Genomic DNA, 15,594 nt, shown 5'->3' with positions numbered 1-15,594 from the left:
AGTCGCAAAGTGAAATTTAGAGCAGAGATACCCTCTGGAGGTTCTAAAGCTTTGGAAGAAAATCCTTTCCTCTATATAAGACAGAAGAGGACCCAGGTTTGTTAAACCACCCTGTAGAGTCTGGCCTAGTCTGAAAGAAAGCCTCAACTTTGCACTATCCATTCACAACTATTGATCTGCCGTGTGTGGGCAGCTCAGAGGGGGATATTCTGTACATGGACAGAAAATTAAAAAAAAAACAAAAAAAAACAGGAACTGCTTAATCATTGTACTATAGAGGCTAGGCAGGGCTTAAATAAACAGTCTACTAAGCACCGCAACCTGGCAAAGATATCATAGCAAACATATTTTACTGTTACTTTTTAATGACATAAACATTCCTCTCTTTTGACATCCACCTCTAGAAAACAGATGGAAAGATGACACATTCAATAATGTGATACTTTATTGATCCCAGCAGGAGTTCAGTGTCTTGCTTCAGGAAACCTCAGCTGAGTGGATGCATGCCAAGCTGGGGGCTTGAACCTTTGGTTTTCCAGCTGAATGGCAGTCTCTCCAATCCAATTTACATAAATGAGCCACTGAATACTAGAAAGATGTCTTCATGTGCAAGCCAAAATAGCAAAAACATTAAATATGGTCAAATCACTACGGAGACGAATGTTTACAACTCTGACACAATATCTACATAAGGTCTATAATAATGGTTCACAAAGACAGGATTAATTGCCTGGTATTGCAAGGGATTATCTTAAAATGTATAAACAGGTGTGATATCACCCTAAAATATTATCACCATAATTCAGCACATTTCCGCGATAACAATATTCTTGAAGATGTGAGTTCTAAACCAAAAATACTTCTGAATAATTTCCTCACAATAGCTGCTGAGCTCTCCTCATACTCAACCACGTGCTTCTGCCTGAAGCGGTCATGTGATTTTTGTTGCCCCCTTTTGTTGTTATAGTCTTCTTGCACTTCTTACACTGTGTCCTAACTGCATGTGAAGTGGGCGTCCATGATATAATCAGCTTGGTTTCATTGTTTCCAATTGGAGTGTTCTAAATTTATCTCCACCTGCTGTTGGTTATATTGTATATCATGTCCACTAGAGAAACATCTACATATCACAGTACATCTACTTGACTTGACTCTTTTACTTGAGTGGTTAAGTCTCCAATCTGATATCATGTTCTTACAGCATGCAAGCATGTGACATTGCATCATTAATGAATTAATTACCTAATTGACATTCATTTAACTTTCACTATAAGCCAAGCTATTGTTGCCGTTTTTAACAGTGTCACATCATTTAATCAGTTGGACTTTTGCCATTATGATATGTTTTTTTTATCTTATTGAAAATATTCCAGTATCAACATGAAAAATATCTAATGGCAGACCCCTGTGCAGATGTATCTAATAAACCGACAAAATCATCCCTATGGGATGTGGTTAGATGCATGCTCTGAGTCAATTGAACAATTCATCAACCAGTTCCTCAGTCTTAGCTCATCTAATGTGAGGATTTTCAGCTTGGTTTTATGTAATGTAAATTCAATATCTTTGGCAAAAAATGGAATTTTAAGTTTTCACCTTTGAGAAAAGTTGACATTCTACTGATGAAAGGACTCATTGATTAATCAAAAAAGAGAGAAATCAAAATAATCACAACTTGCAGCCTTAAAATGTATTGATACATCTAGAACAATACTCTTCACATCGCCATGTTTAAAGTAAAATGCACTGTGACGAACATATTGTGAGGACAAGATGTTGACAAACATCTGACAAATCAGTGAACTGAAAGGCTAATATTAAATATTTCTTGAGTAACTGTGCCTTATCTAATTTGCTTGTTGAACCAGAGGAATAGATAAGGCACAGCTAACACTGGCAAAAAAGCATGTGATGTAAGATTTCTATGCTAAAGGTTTGGTAAGAAAACTTTCATTAAACCACAAAAAACTATAAAACAATCAATGAAAATCTGAGATTTAAATGCATTGCAGATTTTAATGTCCAAGCAATTTAATTATCCAGCCCAGAATAAGCCAGAGGACTGATCACTTCATTGGTTTATAGTGAGTCGCACATCCCAATATTCTTGGCTCTAATGAGCACCCCAGGGCTGAAATAAAGAGCACTGTGACTGCAACAGTGCTTCTCAACAACCTAAGTCCTATTCAAACAGAATCATTACAGACAGAAATGGATTTAAATTGCTTCAGTGCTTTGCCAACACTTCAACTAGAGTTGAAATCTCAAATAAAGGCCTCGGCTAGTGCAACATGTTCACATCAAATCATTATCATCTCATATTTAACATGTAAACTACAATGAGCACATAATGAACAGGGCCTGCAAAGCCAACACCTGTTCAATAGATTGTGTCATCTTTCACCACAGTTAATCCAGTTAGGAGTTAAATTGACACCTGACCTATCTGATCTTCCTCTATTGAGATAAGGCTAGTATAACCACAGGGGAGTTGAATGAACGTTTGCACACATGAGCTGTAAAATCAGTGTCCCTCTGTATAGCAATGCTACATAGACATATGCAGCTCTTGCTGTTGCCATGCAACTATACGCCTTGATGAATCAGGGGTCTTACATGCTAAAGTTCAAATATTTTTGACTTTTTGTTATTTGGCTCAGTTCTGAAACTTGCCAAGCTCTCAGTGATGCAAAAGCAAATATTTCTTGTAAAAATAATGAGAGGAACAAGGTAGCAGTGACAGGAAAGAATCCCAGTGGACAACGAGCCTAGCCGGGTACTTACAAACGCATTCACATAGTGCCCCAAACACAGTCTAAACTCAAAGTTCTTTGCTATCACAAACTGGTTACTTCTTGAAAAAGACGACACTATAAAAAGATGAAAAATAAGATGAAATTGCATAAATTCACACAAGAACAATCTCAAAATGAAATTACTAACCGTCTTTCAGTAGAAATCACACAAAACATGGCTCTCCTTACAATCCCACTTCAGAGGAGATTATTACTGGGCAGTGATGGCGTCCTCAGTGCTTTCAATCCCACCCACCAAGGCTGCTCCTCTCCGACACAAGCCGATCAGGGACAATAATAGACGACTTCTCCAAGCAACAATAGTCAGAAGGAGGGACGGACTGGATAATAGGGTTTATGTGGAAGTTTGAAAGGAGCTGATGTCAAAGGTTAGCCAGAGACAAGCGAGTAGACAACAGCACCGCGTTCATCCAATAATGCAAGACAATCACGATGACAACTCCGACATTGCAAGGCAGGAGCTAAATGAAAAGCTAATCACAATAAACATAGTAGCGATTAGTACATTTTACCCATTGATAACTATAATATTTTTAGAGAGATGTTCCAATGACATTTTATCCCTCCTGATTCCAATACCTGAACTTGTTTATAAGTCAATACCAATTAGATACCTGTAGCTTAAAATGGCTTGGGCAGGTTTCCTGTCACCCAATGGAAACGCAAAAGGCCAACTGTAAATTTGCTGCATTTGAAGTTACACAAGTTGCTTGTTGGTCATGGTAACTGGCTACTTCTGCTGAAAACAATCTGTTAAGTTGCATAAAGGTGTACAGGGCATGATGGGAATTATCTGGGTCTGTACAATAAGGTAAATAATCAAATCATAGAGATTATTGCAGATATTGCAATTCAATATGATGCACAATTAGTCTGAATGATGATTAGTGCATCACAGTTTTCATTTTTACTGAAAAAAATATTTCTATCTTAATAATGTTACATGTGTTGGGGTCTGTAGCAACCAAACATGTTATTTCACATCTGGAGAACAAGATTTGTAGGCCAGGAGTATCTCTGCAATACTACAGTACTTAACAGGGTTTCCTCTAGTGCACTGCAGCCCTAAGTTGACCCCCATCAGACCTCAACTTTGAGAATTTCAAGAATATTGTTTCTTCAAAAAATGGTTAATAATGCGCTGATGATGGATCGAATAATGTGGAATTTCAACTGTGAGACAGTGTAGCACACGGACAATCTACAGCGTGCTCATGCTAGTCTAATCCTCAAAAACACAAACGGTTACAAGCTTGTTTTGACTTAATGTCTCAAAAATTAGCCTAACTTTTCAAATATATTTTTACTCTATTGTTTTGCAATTTCTTCTCTGTCACTTAAAATACTTACATCAAAGGACTAACCAACACACACTGCAACTTAAAAAACTTAAAATCTGAGATGAAGAGAGTAACTCTCAGCTCAGTCTATTTCTTTCTGGGTTTCCCTGGAGCTGACATAACAGCAGAGAAGGTGTTCTCCATTGCTGGAGACGTTAATAACAACACAGCATAGCTCTCCCCCTCATTTCATTACTATCAAACACTATCAATTTTGCTTTCAAAATAATTAAATAATGCAGTAACTTTTTTTTTCTAATTTGCCAGTATTATTCAATAATGTATTTCAGTGGACTTAGGACACTAGTGAACGATTTGAAACACTGTATACTCAAGCAGATGACTAAAAATAGTGCCCCCTTTTCTATTCGTTCAATTGGTCTTGAATAGAGACTCTGAATCAAATCGTCACGCAAGCCTTGTGATTGTATCAAACTGTTAGATAAGTGTATCATCCCAGTTCTAACTATTAAGATGTTTACTGAACTACAGTTACAGTGGATAGAAAACTCATCAGCAAACCATCTGTTGGTTAAGCCTGCACCGGGCCTCCGTCAAATATTACACTAAGCATCTGCTATGACCTGCATGAAAAGATATTTGCTACCAAGCTTGATAACTTTTCTGGGGAAATGCTGGTTCATTACACTTCACTATAATGGTGTTTTAGTACACCTTTTAACTTCATCAAATGGGTCAGTTTTAGGTATCAAATCAACGCATACTCTGGTGTACTAACCGATAACTTATCTAGCATTTTAGTTTTTATCAGAAACATTCCTTTCATTCATTACTGGAATTGGTATCGTTCCTAGTGTTATTCAATTAATGTGTCCTGATCAGATACTGATGACTGTATCTGATCAGGACAGTGTGCCAGTTCTTTTTTTTTTTTTAATTCGCCTACAAATTATTTGTGTTGGTTGGACATTTCTGAACTAACATATGTCTCATTCATTCAGAAAAAGTCAGACAGATAAACTTCCTGAATTTCATTTAAGGTGGAATAACAAACAAAAACAAAAGTAATGAAAGCCTGGAGGAGGTCTTTGTAGAAATAGTACTGCCAATCCAGTTAACCCAATAAATGGACAAATTATGATCCTGCCTTCAATCCATTCTGTGCAGATAAACCGTGCTATCCCATTATGTGACAAAATAGCTTTGCTTCTGTCACAAAACATACAAGGGCTACAAAGTAGGCACGAATATGATCTAACCAGAAGAGATAACATGGAATAAGGTTTTTATGGTAGGTTCCTGAGGCTACAAAGCATTTTCATTTGAAATTTTTAATTAACAGCCTGAGGTTTCTGCTGTCTGCCATGTTGTCCACTACCTACAGTAGTGCTGACAGTGAAACATGAGGTTAAAAACTAAGTGGGAGATGGCAGAGTGCTGCAGTCAATGTCTGCCGGCATTATTTATATCCTTAGCCTCAGGGCCATCCCATTCCCAACTCCACTTGTCTCCATTGATCTGCCTCTGTCTCCCTTCCCCTCCCACCCCAGAGGCCGAGGAAAAACGATCCTCCCCTTCTTCCTGCAACACATCCCAAGACACCAGGACTCAACTCACTTGATCCATCAACTGCGGTTTCACAAAAGAACTGGCAGGATAAGGGGGATTTTCTGGTCTTTTCTTTTGACATAATTGTGGCATTTTGCTTCTTTACTGAAGCTTACAATTAGCTCCAGACTATTTTCCCGCATGCATTACTGTTCTACAGACATGTGGGAACTGTGTGACCATACTAGTGTTGTCAGATTGCTGACATTTCTAACTTTGATATGGCAAATATTGACATTCAATACTATTGGAAAAACTGAAAAAAAATCCAAACTTTGAGGGCAACTACACCATACCCCACACAGCTACTCAGCGCAAGTATTTGTAAATACTGCATTTTTCAGCTTTCGCTGGTACTAAACTGGTGGATGTTACTACATTTTGGCCATAAAAGTAGCCTTGATGTACTAACCCCCACAAATGTGGTACCAAATGGAGACTACACGTGGGTTGGTAACTGATGAAAAGAAAACATGTGAACGCTCCACTGGCATCTACTGCACAGCCTGAGATCAAGCAGAGCATACTTTTTAATCTATCATTCACAATGTCCAGTTGATTTAAAACAATCATCCAACTTCCCTGTATTTACTACCTCATTTAACTCGTATTTTCACATTAAACCATACAAGACTTACATGGTTTGCCCTGTTTCTGCACTCCTTGTATTGGTTTATGAGACTCCAAGGTAGTGGTCCTGGGCCCTCCATCAATTAGTAACCAAGGCATCAGGAAGTCTCAGCATAAAGCATGGGGCCTGAGGGTCTGACAGAGTGTGTCTCTCTTCCCTAGAACAAACTTAATGGAGCCTCAGACCTCCAGTGAGTGAAGCTTGCAGGGGGAGGGGACTGACTGGTTGCTCGGGACTGTGATGGGCCTGTCAGCCTTTCTGCCTCACTTTCAGTAGGACAGAGGAGCCATCTCTGACCACACAGAAGTAGCATGTATGCTGGGACAATTTTCAATTTTCATGGTACTTTGGTTCTTTGTATCTCATTGTTTATTTGTGCCTTGGCCAGTTTCCTCTTTTATATGAAGTAACTACAACTAAAGACTATTTTCTTTGTTGATTAATCTGTCAAATATCAGAAACAAATTAGTTGTTTGGTCTATAAACAATCAGAAACTAGGAAAAATGTAAATCAGTGTTATCTAAAGCCCAAGATGACGTCAACCAAAAAATATTTCAATTTACCGTCATAGACAAGCAATGAAACCAGAAATCTTTTACTTAAAGTACTCAAACTAATTATTAGATTTTACAGTTGTTGACAATCAATTAATCTTTGCAGCTTTACATGGCACCTTGATCTTGTGCATCTAATTGTTTCAACATGCCTTTGTAAGTCTCCTGGTTTATGTCATATTTAAGAGGCATAATCTATATCTATCTATCTATCTATCTATCTATCTATCTATCTGAGAGTCATCATGCTTTGCCCATGTTCTAGATAAATCAATTAGTTGTTTGGTCTATAGAATGTCAGAAAATAAAAAAATCCAGTCCCAAAATGTCTTACTTTGACAGTTTACTGTTGTCAAAAAAAAAAAAAACAGGAAATAAATTTTAAAAAATAAAAAAATAAATAATAAATAAATTTTAAAAAATTGATGTTACTCAAAAACATCAAACCTATTATCATAATAGCTGGCGATTAATTCAAATAGTTAAGGACTCATCAATTACACATTGTAGCTCTAATATAACCAACACATGGTAGTATCAAAAATCTAAAGAGTGTTTGACTGTATGTAGGTGACTTCTTTCAAACAGGGGGATTAGGAAAATCCTGTCTGCAAACATTGAGATGTGCAGCCAGAGTAATCTTCCACATGTCCTGTGTTTCAAACACAGACTGACAGTCTGTCAGCTATGAATGAGAATTATTTTCTCCACCAACTACCAATTCATGAAAAAAAAGAGTAGGAATATGGTTGAATGTTGGATTTTTTCAACCACACGATATTTTTAAACAAGGTGGAAGGACACTGGGAGCTGTACTACTCCAGCTGTAATCACAGAAGTTGAGGTCTAACACATGTTCCTACTCAGTCATGTAAACTCACTGTCCTGCATGGTGGTCAGGGTGTCAGGTACAGTGTAAGTGTTGATATACCTTCTTCACAGCAGCCATTTTGACATGAAATAACGTTAGTAGGTCAACACAGGTGTTACTCATTACTCTGCAGTTCGATCTGAATCTCCATTAGTGGCGTGAGTAACACCTGTGTTTACCTATATCATGTCAAAATGGCTCCTGCGAAAAAGCTCTACATATAAAGAAATTATGTGCTTGTTATAAAAACCTTATGTAAAAGTTAAATGGTAATGCACTCTGAGGAGCGTCCTCAGCTCACCCACCCACCCAGTGAACTATACCCTTGACAAGCCTAAACATGATAATAAGTGCCCAGTCAAACTGAGGATGCCACTTTGAGTGGCAGGGGGAGAGGATAACGTTACTGTAAAACACACGTCGCAGACAAGCATACATGAGAGGTGGCTACTTACTTCCCGATCACCTCGCATAGCTCGTAGACATCCTCGAACAGCACGTCGTCGTCCGCCATGGTCATTCAGGTAAACGAGGATGCTCTCCTCGAGATATCCCACCTACACGGGTTTTGGGAGGAATCAATGATAACGTATCTTTTCGCCCAATGTGGTTACGATTGTGCGAGACTGCACACTGCTGCCGATTTCAAACCCCCGAATGTCAGTGACAGGAAAAAAAACAGTGGTCACTCAAATAGTCCAAGTTAGCCGGCTAGTCACATTAGCTGGCGTCCAAGGCTGTCACTCCGCGGCCCCACCTTCACTTGAGCTAGTCTCCCGGTAGGCTGGCTAGCCAGCGAGCTAGCTAAATAGTAACGACAGACCAGACCCCAGGGCGTGGAGATTTCCTCGCTCGTTTGCAGAAAAACACCCCCCTTTGCATGCCTCGGGTTTGAATCTTACTGTTGGGTACTGCCAGACACAGGGCTCCCCTCAGCAGCATCCGCGGACGCTTCCCTCACCGACCAAGATGCTCCCTTCGCCGCAAGCTAACGGGGCTCTCGAAAATGGTTGGCTAGCTGGGTTAATGTGAGCTAGCTGTCGATGGAATAAGCGGTTGGCTCGCGCCGTTATTGCGCTGTGCACACCCAGTGTATCACAGATGGCTTATCCCAGCGAAAACGTAATGTGACCGGGCAGCGATATGCTTCAGCTTCCCGAGCCCGAATGGAAGACCTTCGCGTGCATGTCGACGACTACTCTGCTGCATACACCGTCGGTGCTTGTGAATATTTGAAATAATATCGTATTTCCAACCCAGCCGACCCTCCGTCCGCCGTTGCTCCAGTTCTTGCGCTGGCTTAGATGCTGGCTGGCTTTGACTGGCTGCTCCTCCGACTTCCAGAAATGCCAGGCTCCTCCCTCTATCGTCCAGGAAACTGGCCCGACAAGAGCCGAAATGGCCCGGGAGATTGGGCCCAGATTTGTATATGCACTGGAGTCGCTCGAGCCAAAATGGCGCACGGCGGCGGTCCGATTTAGGTGCAGTTTCCTAATCTCCTCCAACGGTTGCATCCAGTGGATCCCGCGCAAGCGTCGACCATCAAAACCCCATCATCTTACGTCACCCTTTCCCCTTCTTATCCCCATCCTTTTAATATGCAGTTTATCCCCCTGTAAATGGTCTCCTCTGACAGTAATAACGTATTTCCCACATACTGACTGTCAGCAGTACGATTAAACTGATGTATTTTCTCACCTAGATTATAAAAAGGGGAGACAGCAATTTCCAGTGTTTCCCAAATTCCCATGGGTCCTTAGGGAGGTTCCTCGGCAAAATGACGGACAGCTTAGTGTCTGTATACATCTGACGACGGGGTATTAGTGACACAGGTGACTGTGGTGTTACGATCTTCAACCCTTCCCACCGGGATTTGCGTGATTATCCAGCAAATCTGGAGCCTTTTTTTTTTTTCTTTTCATCAAATGGCTAACATTTTGGCCGGAGGCTCTGGAGGACCGTCTTGGAGGAGATTAGCGTGTATTAATGTCAGGATTAATTTGATTTGCTTTCATGTAACCGTGCTGCAGGTGCAGGGGCTCCTTTGGTGCAGGTGGCAGATGCAGGGACGCAGGTGGAATATTTTTCCTCAGGTGTGGGAAGGCCTGAGATGTGTGAGTGACGCCCCCTGGAGGTGAAGGAAGGAGCCCCGCACGTCTCGGTGCTCCATTTTGAGCATCCCCAAATAAAGTGCATTGCATTGTAATAAGGAATACCTGGTAGAGGTCAAAGTTTAAACTGAGATGATACAATACAATATGGAATAATATCACTTTGTAATAGAAAAAAAGGTGTCTTGAATTATACACATAATAAACTAAAATCTGTCTAGATGTGTTCTTTATAAGCAATGTTACCACAGGATTCACCATATTTACAATAATCATTTACCGTTATTTTCATAAACTATTTGCCTGTTTACTAGGGGAATTCTGCTTTTCAATTATGTACAAACTCACAAATTACAGCTATTATAAACAATTGTGATGATGGTATGGTTACATTTAAGATTTTAAGGTTGTGAGCTAATAAAAACCCCGCTAAGTGACTGTCCTGGTTCAAAGCAAACTACCAATTTTAACAAAACAGCATTGGATATTGAGGATGAATCAGCCAGACCTTTTTTTCCAGTGGCCATCAGAGATTCTAAAAAAAAAAAAAAGAAGAAGAAGAAAAAGTTTGTGCCAGGAGGCTTGCAATACCATAAGGCAATACAAGCTCCCTCAAGCAGAAAGGTGAACTCATCCGTATAGACAGGGATAAACAAAGACATCTGGCTCCACTAGAGAGCGCTCTCCTCCTATGGCACCCTCTGCAGTTTCCATGGTGCTGCATCCCTTCTGCTCACACATCATCCGTGCGCCTCCACTATTGGTTGAAGCCCACCAGCAGCTACCGATAATCTGATTGGCTGTTGATGTGGTCATCATACTGTATGTATGGCAGTGTACGTGCTATTGAACAGTCCTCCATTCAATACACAGATGCTTGCAAAACATATAAATGCATATGCACAAGTGCATACACAACGGGTAGACAGGGTGAGGGCAAATGAAAGACTAGAAACAGTAAATATGGGGGACAATATATGCTAAAAAGGAGAGAACGACGAGGCGAATAGAAAGAAAACAGGAGGCGGCATACATGGGAGGAAAAAAATGAAAAAGCACAGTTTCCATGGTAACAGGGAGGGGAACGGTTTTGGTGGTTGCTTGTGAATCTGGCAGCGAGTGAGACATTCGCTGCACAGATACAAAAACACACACTTGCTTTTGTCACTTCGGAGCACATTGCATTGACACACATCAGCTCCCGTGGACTAAGCCTAACCTTAACCACAGCCTCCACTCACCTAACTGCACAGCTTACCTGACACTTAACTAAAAAACATAATGTCTATCCTATGGGGTTCAGATTTCTGTCCTAGAGGGTGAGTTCACATGATGAGAATAATGCAGGTACACATACACATACGCACACTCCTGTATCTCTGCACACTTTATAAATGTGCACATACACGTCCTCCAATTTTGCCTTCATTCATTTAATTCCCCTTTCCATCCCCTCTAAAGCTATTTCGAATCAGTCCTAATGGTAAAACTTTAGTATTTGCTGTTCTGCCATGAAATACGTCCAGACTGGTGTATAGCTTTATCAACAGTTAATCTAATATATGACACTCAACTATAAATTCGCTCATTCGCTGTTCTCCTGAGAATTAATCTGAAGTAGGTGACAACTGGCATCACCCCAGGAAGACACAAAGAAAAATGGAGGAGAGAGTTTTAAAATAGAAAAATGAGACATTTAATCTGCTCAACTGCAGTGGAATTGCAGCCAAGACGAAGCAAAAAGAAATACAAGGCTTAGGATTGGTTGCTGCTACTCAGGTTGCAGTGCGTGTCGAGGTTGGCGCCTCCTTGGGCAGCAATATCCAACATACCAAGAGGGGAAACATCCTCACAGAGTGGCTGCTTTTATCATCAACAATTCAATATTCTCTCAGTTATCTTATTCAATGTAAATGCCAGTCTTTATTTTCTTCGTTATCTTGACTTCAGTTGAGCAATATTAAACCAGAATTTCTATTAACTGACTCTGCAGAAGCTTGATCAAGTTTCACAACAGGCCTCTAGGAAAACGAGTTGTTGACTCATGACATTCAGCAGAACAATTATCATTTTATGTATTAGTGTTGAAAATTGTGATGTCTTGATGGTTTGAATGTTATGTATTTATTTTACATGTGCTCATTCCTCCCCTTTGCCTTTCCTGTTGTCCCTCTATTTATTTAATAAATCAATTCTATTTATTATTTACACACTGTGATTTATTGTAAAAAAAAAAAAAAGTGATTTATTGTACAAAAAAAAGTGATTTATTGTTAAAAAAAAAAAAAAGGCGGGGGGGGGGAATGAAATAAGAAAAAAGTTGTTGAAACGATAAGTGAATATCCCACTTCCTGTTTGGATCGATGTGATTGGCTGATCCTACTGCGCAGACTCCTGGGAGAGCGCGATGTTCAAATTTGTTTCCGGTTTCCTTATGCTTCGGTCGGTGCGCCAGACATGGAGCGACATCAGAGCAGGTTAGACTCTATTTATTCCGTACAAAATACAGCCTTCGTCAATATGTTTGTCTTCGCTACAACAAAAAATGCGCAATTTCGTCTGTTTCGTGTTTTACGGCTCCTCCAGCTCATCCAGCTTGGATACTTGCCGTGCCCGTCCACATTACATTCAGTAATCGGGTGGTTTAATGTTTTCTTGCTTTTCATGGCATGTATAGACCTAGTACAATGTTAAACAATACATTTTACGAATCGTCGACTTGTACCTTTGTATTCGGCATACATCCTATACCCAGGGGAGCATTGTGTTACATCATGCAGCCCCAGGACCGTGCTGTCAAAGCTATTGCAAACGGACCAGAAAACATTGGCCTTAGCAGAGCTTCGGTTTGTGTGCATTTGCTGTTGCTGCTGCATATGTCTTAAAGAACAGTCATTTAAATGGGACCAACTGGTGTTTATGTCTATGGATTGATAAGGGGCTATAAAGGTTTGTAATTTCATCCTGTAAGTTAAGGGAATATGGTCACTACAACTTTCAACACAATCTCAATTATTTGTCCTATGAAGTGCATTGCAAGTATCTACTACCATCTAGAACAATGATGTAATGATTTGTGCATTATTTTCCAGTGCCGCAAGGACTCCCACAAACAGTGTTGTAGCTGAGAGGAGGAGCAAGAGTAAGAGTTACCGCCAGTCGTACCGCAGCTGTGTAGGTGCTGCCTCACGACTCTGCTTTACCCCTGGGTTCACGGCACGGAGGCTCAACGCCAGCAGAAGGGCCCCAAAGTCACACAATGTCACTGTGAGTCACCCCAGGCCATTACACACAAAAATCAGTTTTTCTTGAAAAATCTCATACAATTAATTCTAACGTCATTATTCCTCTTCCTGTCAAAGGAGAAGGTGAATCCACAGCAGCTGGCCTTACTAATGAAGACAGAGTGGCAGCTGTCGTACGTTACTCCCCTCTACCAGTTCCGACACACCCAGTTGAAGAGCTACTCCAGGCAGCTCTCGGCGTTCATTGCCGCGGAGAAGCAGCAAGGTTTGGCCGTGGAGGTGGAGGGAGCGCAGAGCAGTTTCAAAGTGTCCATCTCTGTGGTGCAAGGGATGGTCGAGGCGGACGACGATGCTGAGACGGTCCTCATACAGGTAAGCAGACACTGTAGGGGCAGAGAGAAGCTACTAGTGTCTGTTTGGATTTGTGATGCACAGTTGGATTAGGATAAGTATAACTGGTATCAGTATCATGTCTTTAGTATGCCGTGCTCTCCGAGTGAGACTATCTCTCTGTTTCCCTTTCCCACCACAGATCCATTCAAAGCTTTTGTTTGCCAGGAAGGATGAGCCCCAGAGGCCGGTCTGGAGCGGCTGGCTGACCTGCATCAACGGCAACCCCGACTACCTGCGCTCGCTTCCAGAGGACTTCACCTGCCTGCCGCTCTTCTGCAGCAGCGGGGCCGAGGGTCTCACCACCTTGGTCAAATCCTGGTTCCAGCAGACCTTCGACTGCTGCTTCGGCACCCTGGAGATCAACCACACAAGCCTGCAGTGGCTGGCGGCCTTATGGACTAACTGCCACGCCGAGTCCAGCATCCAGCAACTCAGAATGATTTGGACCCTCCCAGTGGCGCCGCCGCTGCAAGTCACATACACAGTCGACCCCCATGATGCATGGCAGCTGTGGAGCAGTGTGAGGAAGGATCCAGGGGAGGACGTGGAGGAGGAGAACAGTATTGATATTGAGGAGGTGATGGAGTTCATGCAAGGGCTGAAGGGCCACTTCTACAGACATTTCAGGCTGGATCTGTCAGCTGGAAGCCTGAAACAGGTCACCACAGCACTGGGCTCAGCCAAGTACAGCGGCAAAATCAAGGTACTGTCTGGCACTAACAGTCTTTCATAACACACACACCCTGCAAGATACACCAATGTATGTACTAATGTTTCCCTTTGTTTCAGATCTCCAACAGCAGATACATGATCACCACCTTTACGCTACTGACAGAATGTGCTCTCCTTAAAATGCCCCTCTGAGAGACTGAATAAAGACTTTTTAGCGCAACAGATAATTGCAATAGCCACATTTGGAGAAAGAAAGAAAGACGGACCTGGAAAATTGGACATGCAGCTTTTTGAATGTTTTTTTTTTTTAATTAAACTCTATAAAAAACATGAAATGCATTTACATGACGTTATTTTTTGCACAGTATTCGCTTCAGCAGTGCGATATGTAATTAACAAAATGATTACCTTTCTGTAATCCACCTATATGTATTGTGTTTTAGAGATATCCACTGAATGCTAACCAGCTAGCGTTGTTTCTGGTCAGACACCACAAAGACAGAACAACACCCACTCAGTTTCACTCTGATGAGTTAGTGTTTGTTGCATGGGTGGCGTAAGGGTTAGAAAACAATGGCAGGGTTCTCATGCAATACAGATGGGAAACAAACAAACATTTGATATAATGGGCTTTCGGGACAATGACATTGCAACATTGTTAGATGGAGGGAGGTCGGGCATCAGTCTGCATCTACATTTGGAAGCATGAGTGGTAGTTAGAGCAGGGTGGCCCCCGGGGAACCAGGAGCTAAACCTGGTTAGAAAACCATCTTGTTGTAGTTGGATTGAGGCCAGATCAGACTTTAGTTTTTTGTTTAAGAGAGAATCTACTTTCTATCCTCCAACTCAGGCAATGTTGTGGCTATAATTATGAGTTGAACGATTGAGGGGAACGTTCCAATGTTTCTTGTTTACCAGGTTGTTGTCTGCTTTTGCTCCTTTGTAAATACTCTCCTGTACATATTCTTGTCAATGGTTTAATGTATCTTTTGTCATTCATAGTTGTAAATAAAAGCATTATAGGATGCGGTGTGGTGGTGAATACAGTGACTGGTGCCTGATAAAGGAACAGTTGGAGGGATAATCCCAAATTCTACAGACGATGAATTTTTATTTCATCTGTCCATTTTGTTGTTTGTTGTGCATTTATTCCAGTTGTTAACCTGCTGCCCTGTACTGTGGGTCCCCATTCATTTAAAGATGGAACTAGGCAATATAAAGACTATTTATCCTCTTAGATTTTGGACATAATATGGTGATGAAATTTAAAATTTGGTGAAAGTAACATTAGTTATCCCCACAATATTGCTGCAATATCAATGTTGAGTCAATGTTTGTGAAATATATTGTGATATTTAATATTGTCCTGGCATTTATGAAGCGCATGGTGG

At 41.0% G+C, this 15,594-nt stretch overlaps 2 protein-coding genes across 14 annotated transcripts in view; one reads left to right on the top strand and one right to left on the bottom strand.

The window, feature by feature from the left end:
- Positions 1-9,351, bottom strand: part of LOC119015035 (peripheral plasma membrane protein CASK-like) — a 47,285-nt gene extending 37,934 nt beyond the window's left edge. For 3 of the 13 annotated variants that reach the window (XM_037090600.1, XM_037090605.1, XM_037090599.1), the window contains exon 1: positions 8,238-9,342. In XM_037090600.1, the coding sequence (XP_036946495.1) occupies positions 8,238-8,302 (65 nt within the window). In that variant the 5' untranslated portion in view covers positions 8,303-9,342. Of the gene's footprint in view, positions 1-8,237 lie in introns of all 13 variants that reach the window. The other 10 variants (XM_037090601.1, XM_037090606.1, XM_037090598.1 and 7 more) reach the window with 7 other exon arrangements.
- A 2,890-nt stretch (positions 9,352-12,241) lies between these two features.
- Positions 12,242-15,233, top strand: cenpl (centromere protein L). The gene is made up of 5 exons (XM_037091879.1): positions 12,242-12,370; positions 12,986-13,160; positions 13,256-13,510; positions 13,671-14,234; positions 14,321-15,233. Exons 1-5 carry the CDS (start codon positions 12,351-12,353, stop codon positions 14,393-14,395), a joined length of 1,089 nt encoding a protein of 362 aa, XP_036947774.1. The 5' UTR covers positions 12,242-12,350; the 3' UTR covers positions 14,396-15,233.
- Positions 15,234-15,594: the final 361 nt, after the last annotated feature.

This window comes from Acanthopagrus latus, chromosome 24 (assembly GCF_904848185.1).
Source record: "Acanthopagrus latus isolate v.2019 chromosome 24, fAcaLat1.1, whole genome shotgun sequence".
In the NCBI taxonomy this organism is placed as follows: domain Eukaryota; kingdom Metazoa; phylum Chordata; class Actinopteri; order Spariformes; family Sparidae; genus Acanthopagrus; species Acanthopagrus latus.
Note: the sequence above shows the minus strand (reverse complement) of the source record. Positions and strands in the feature narration are given on the sequence as shown.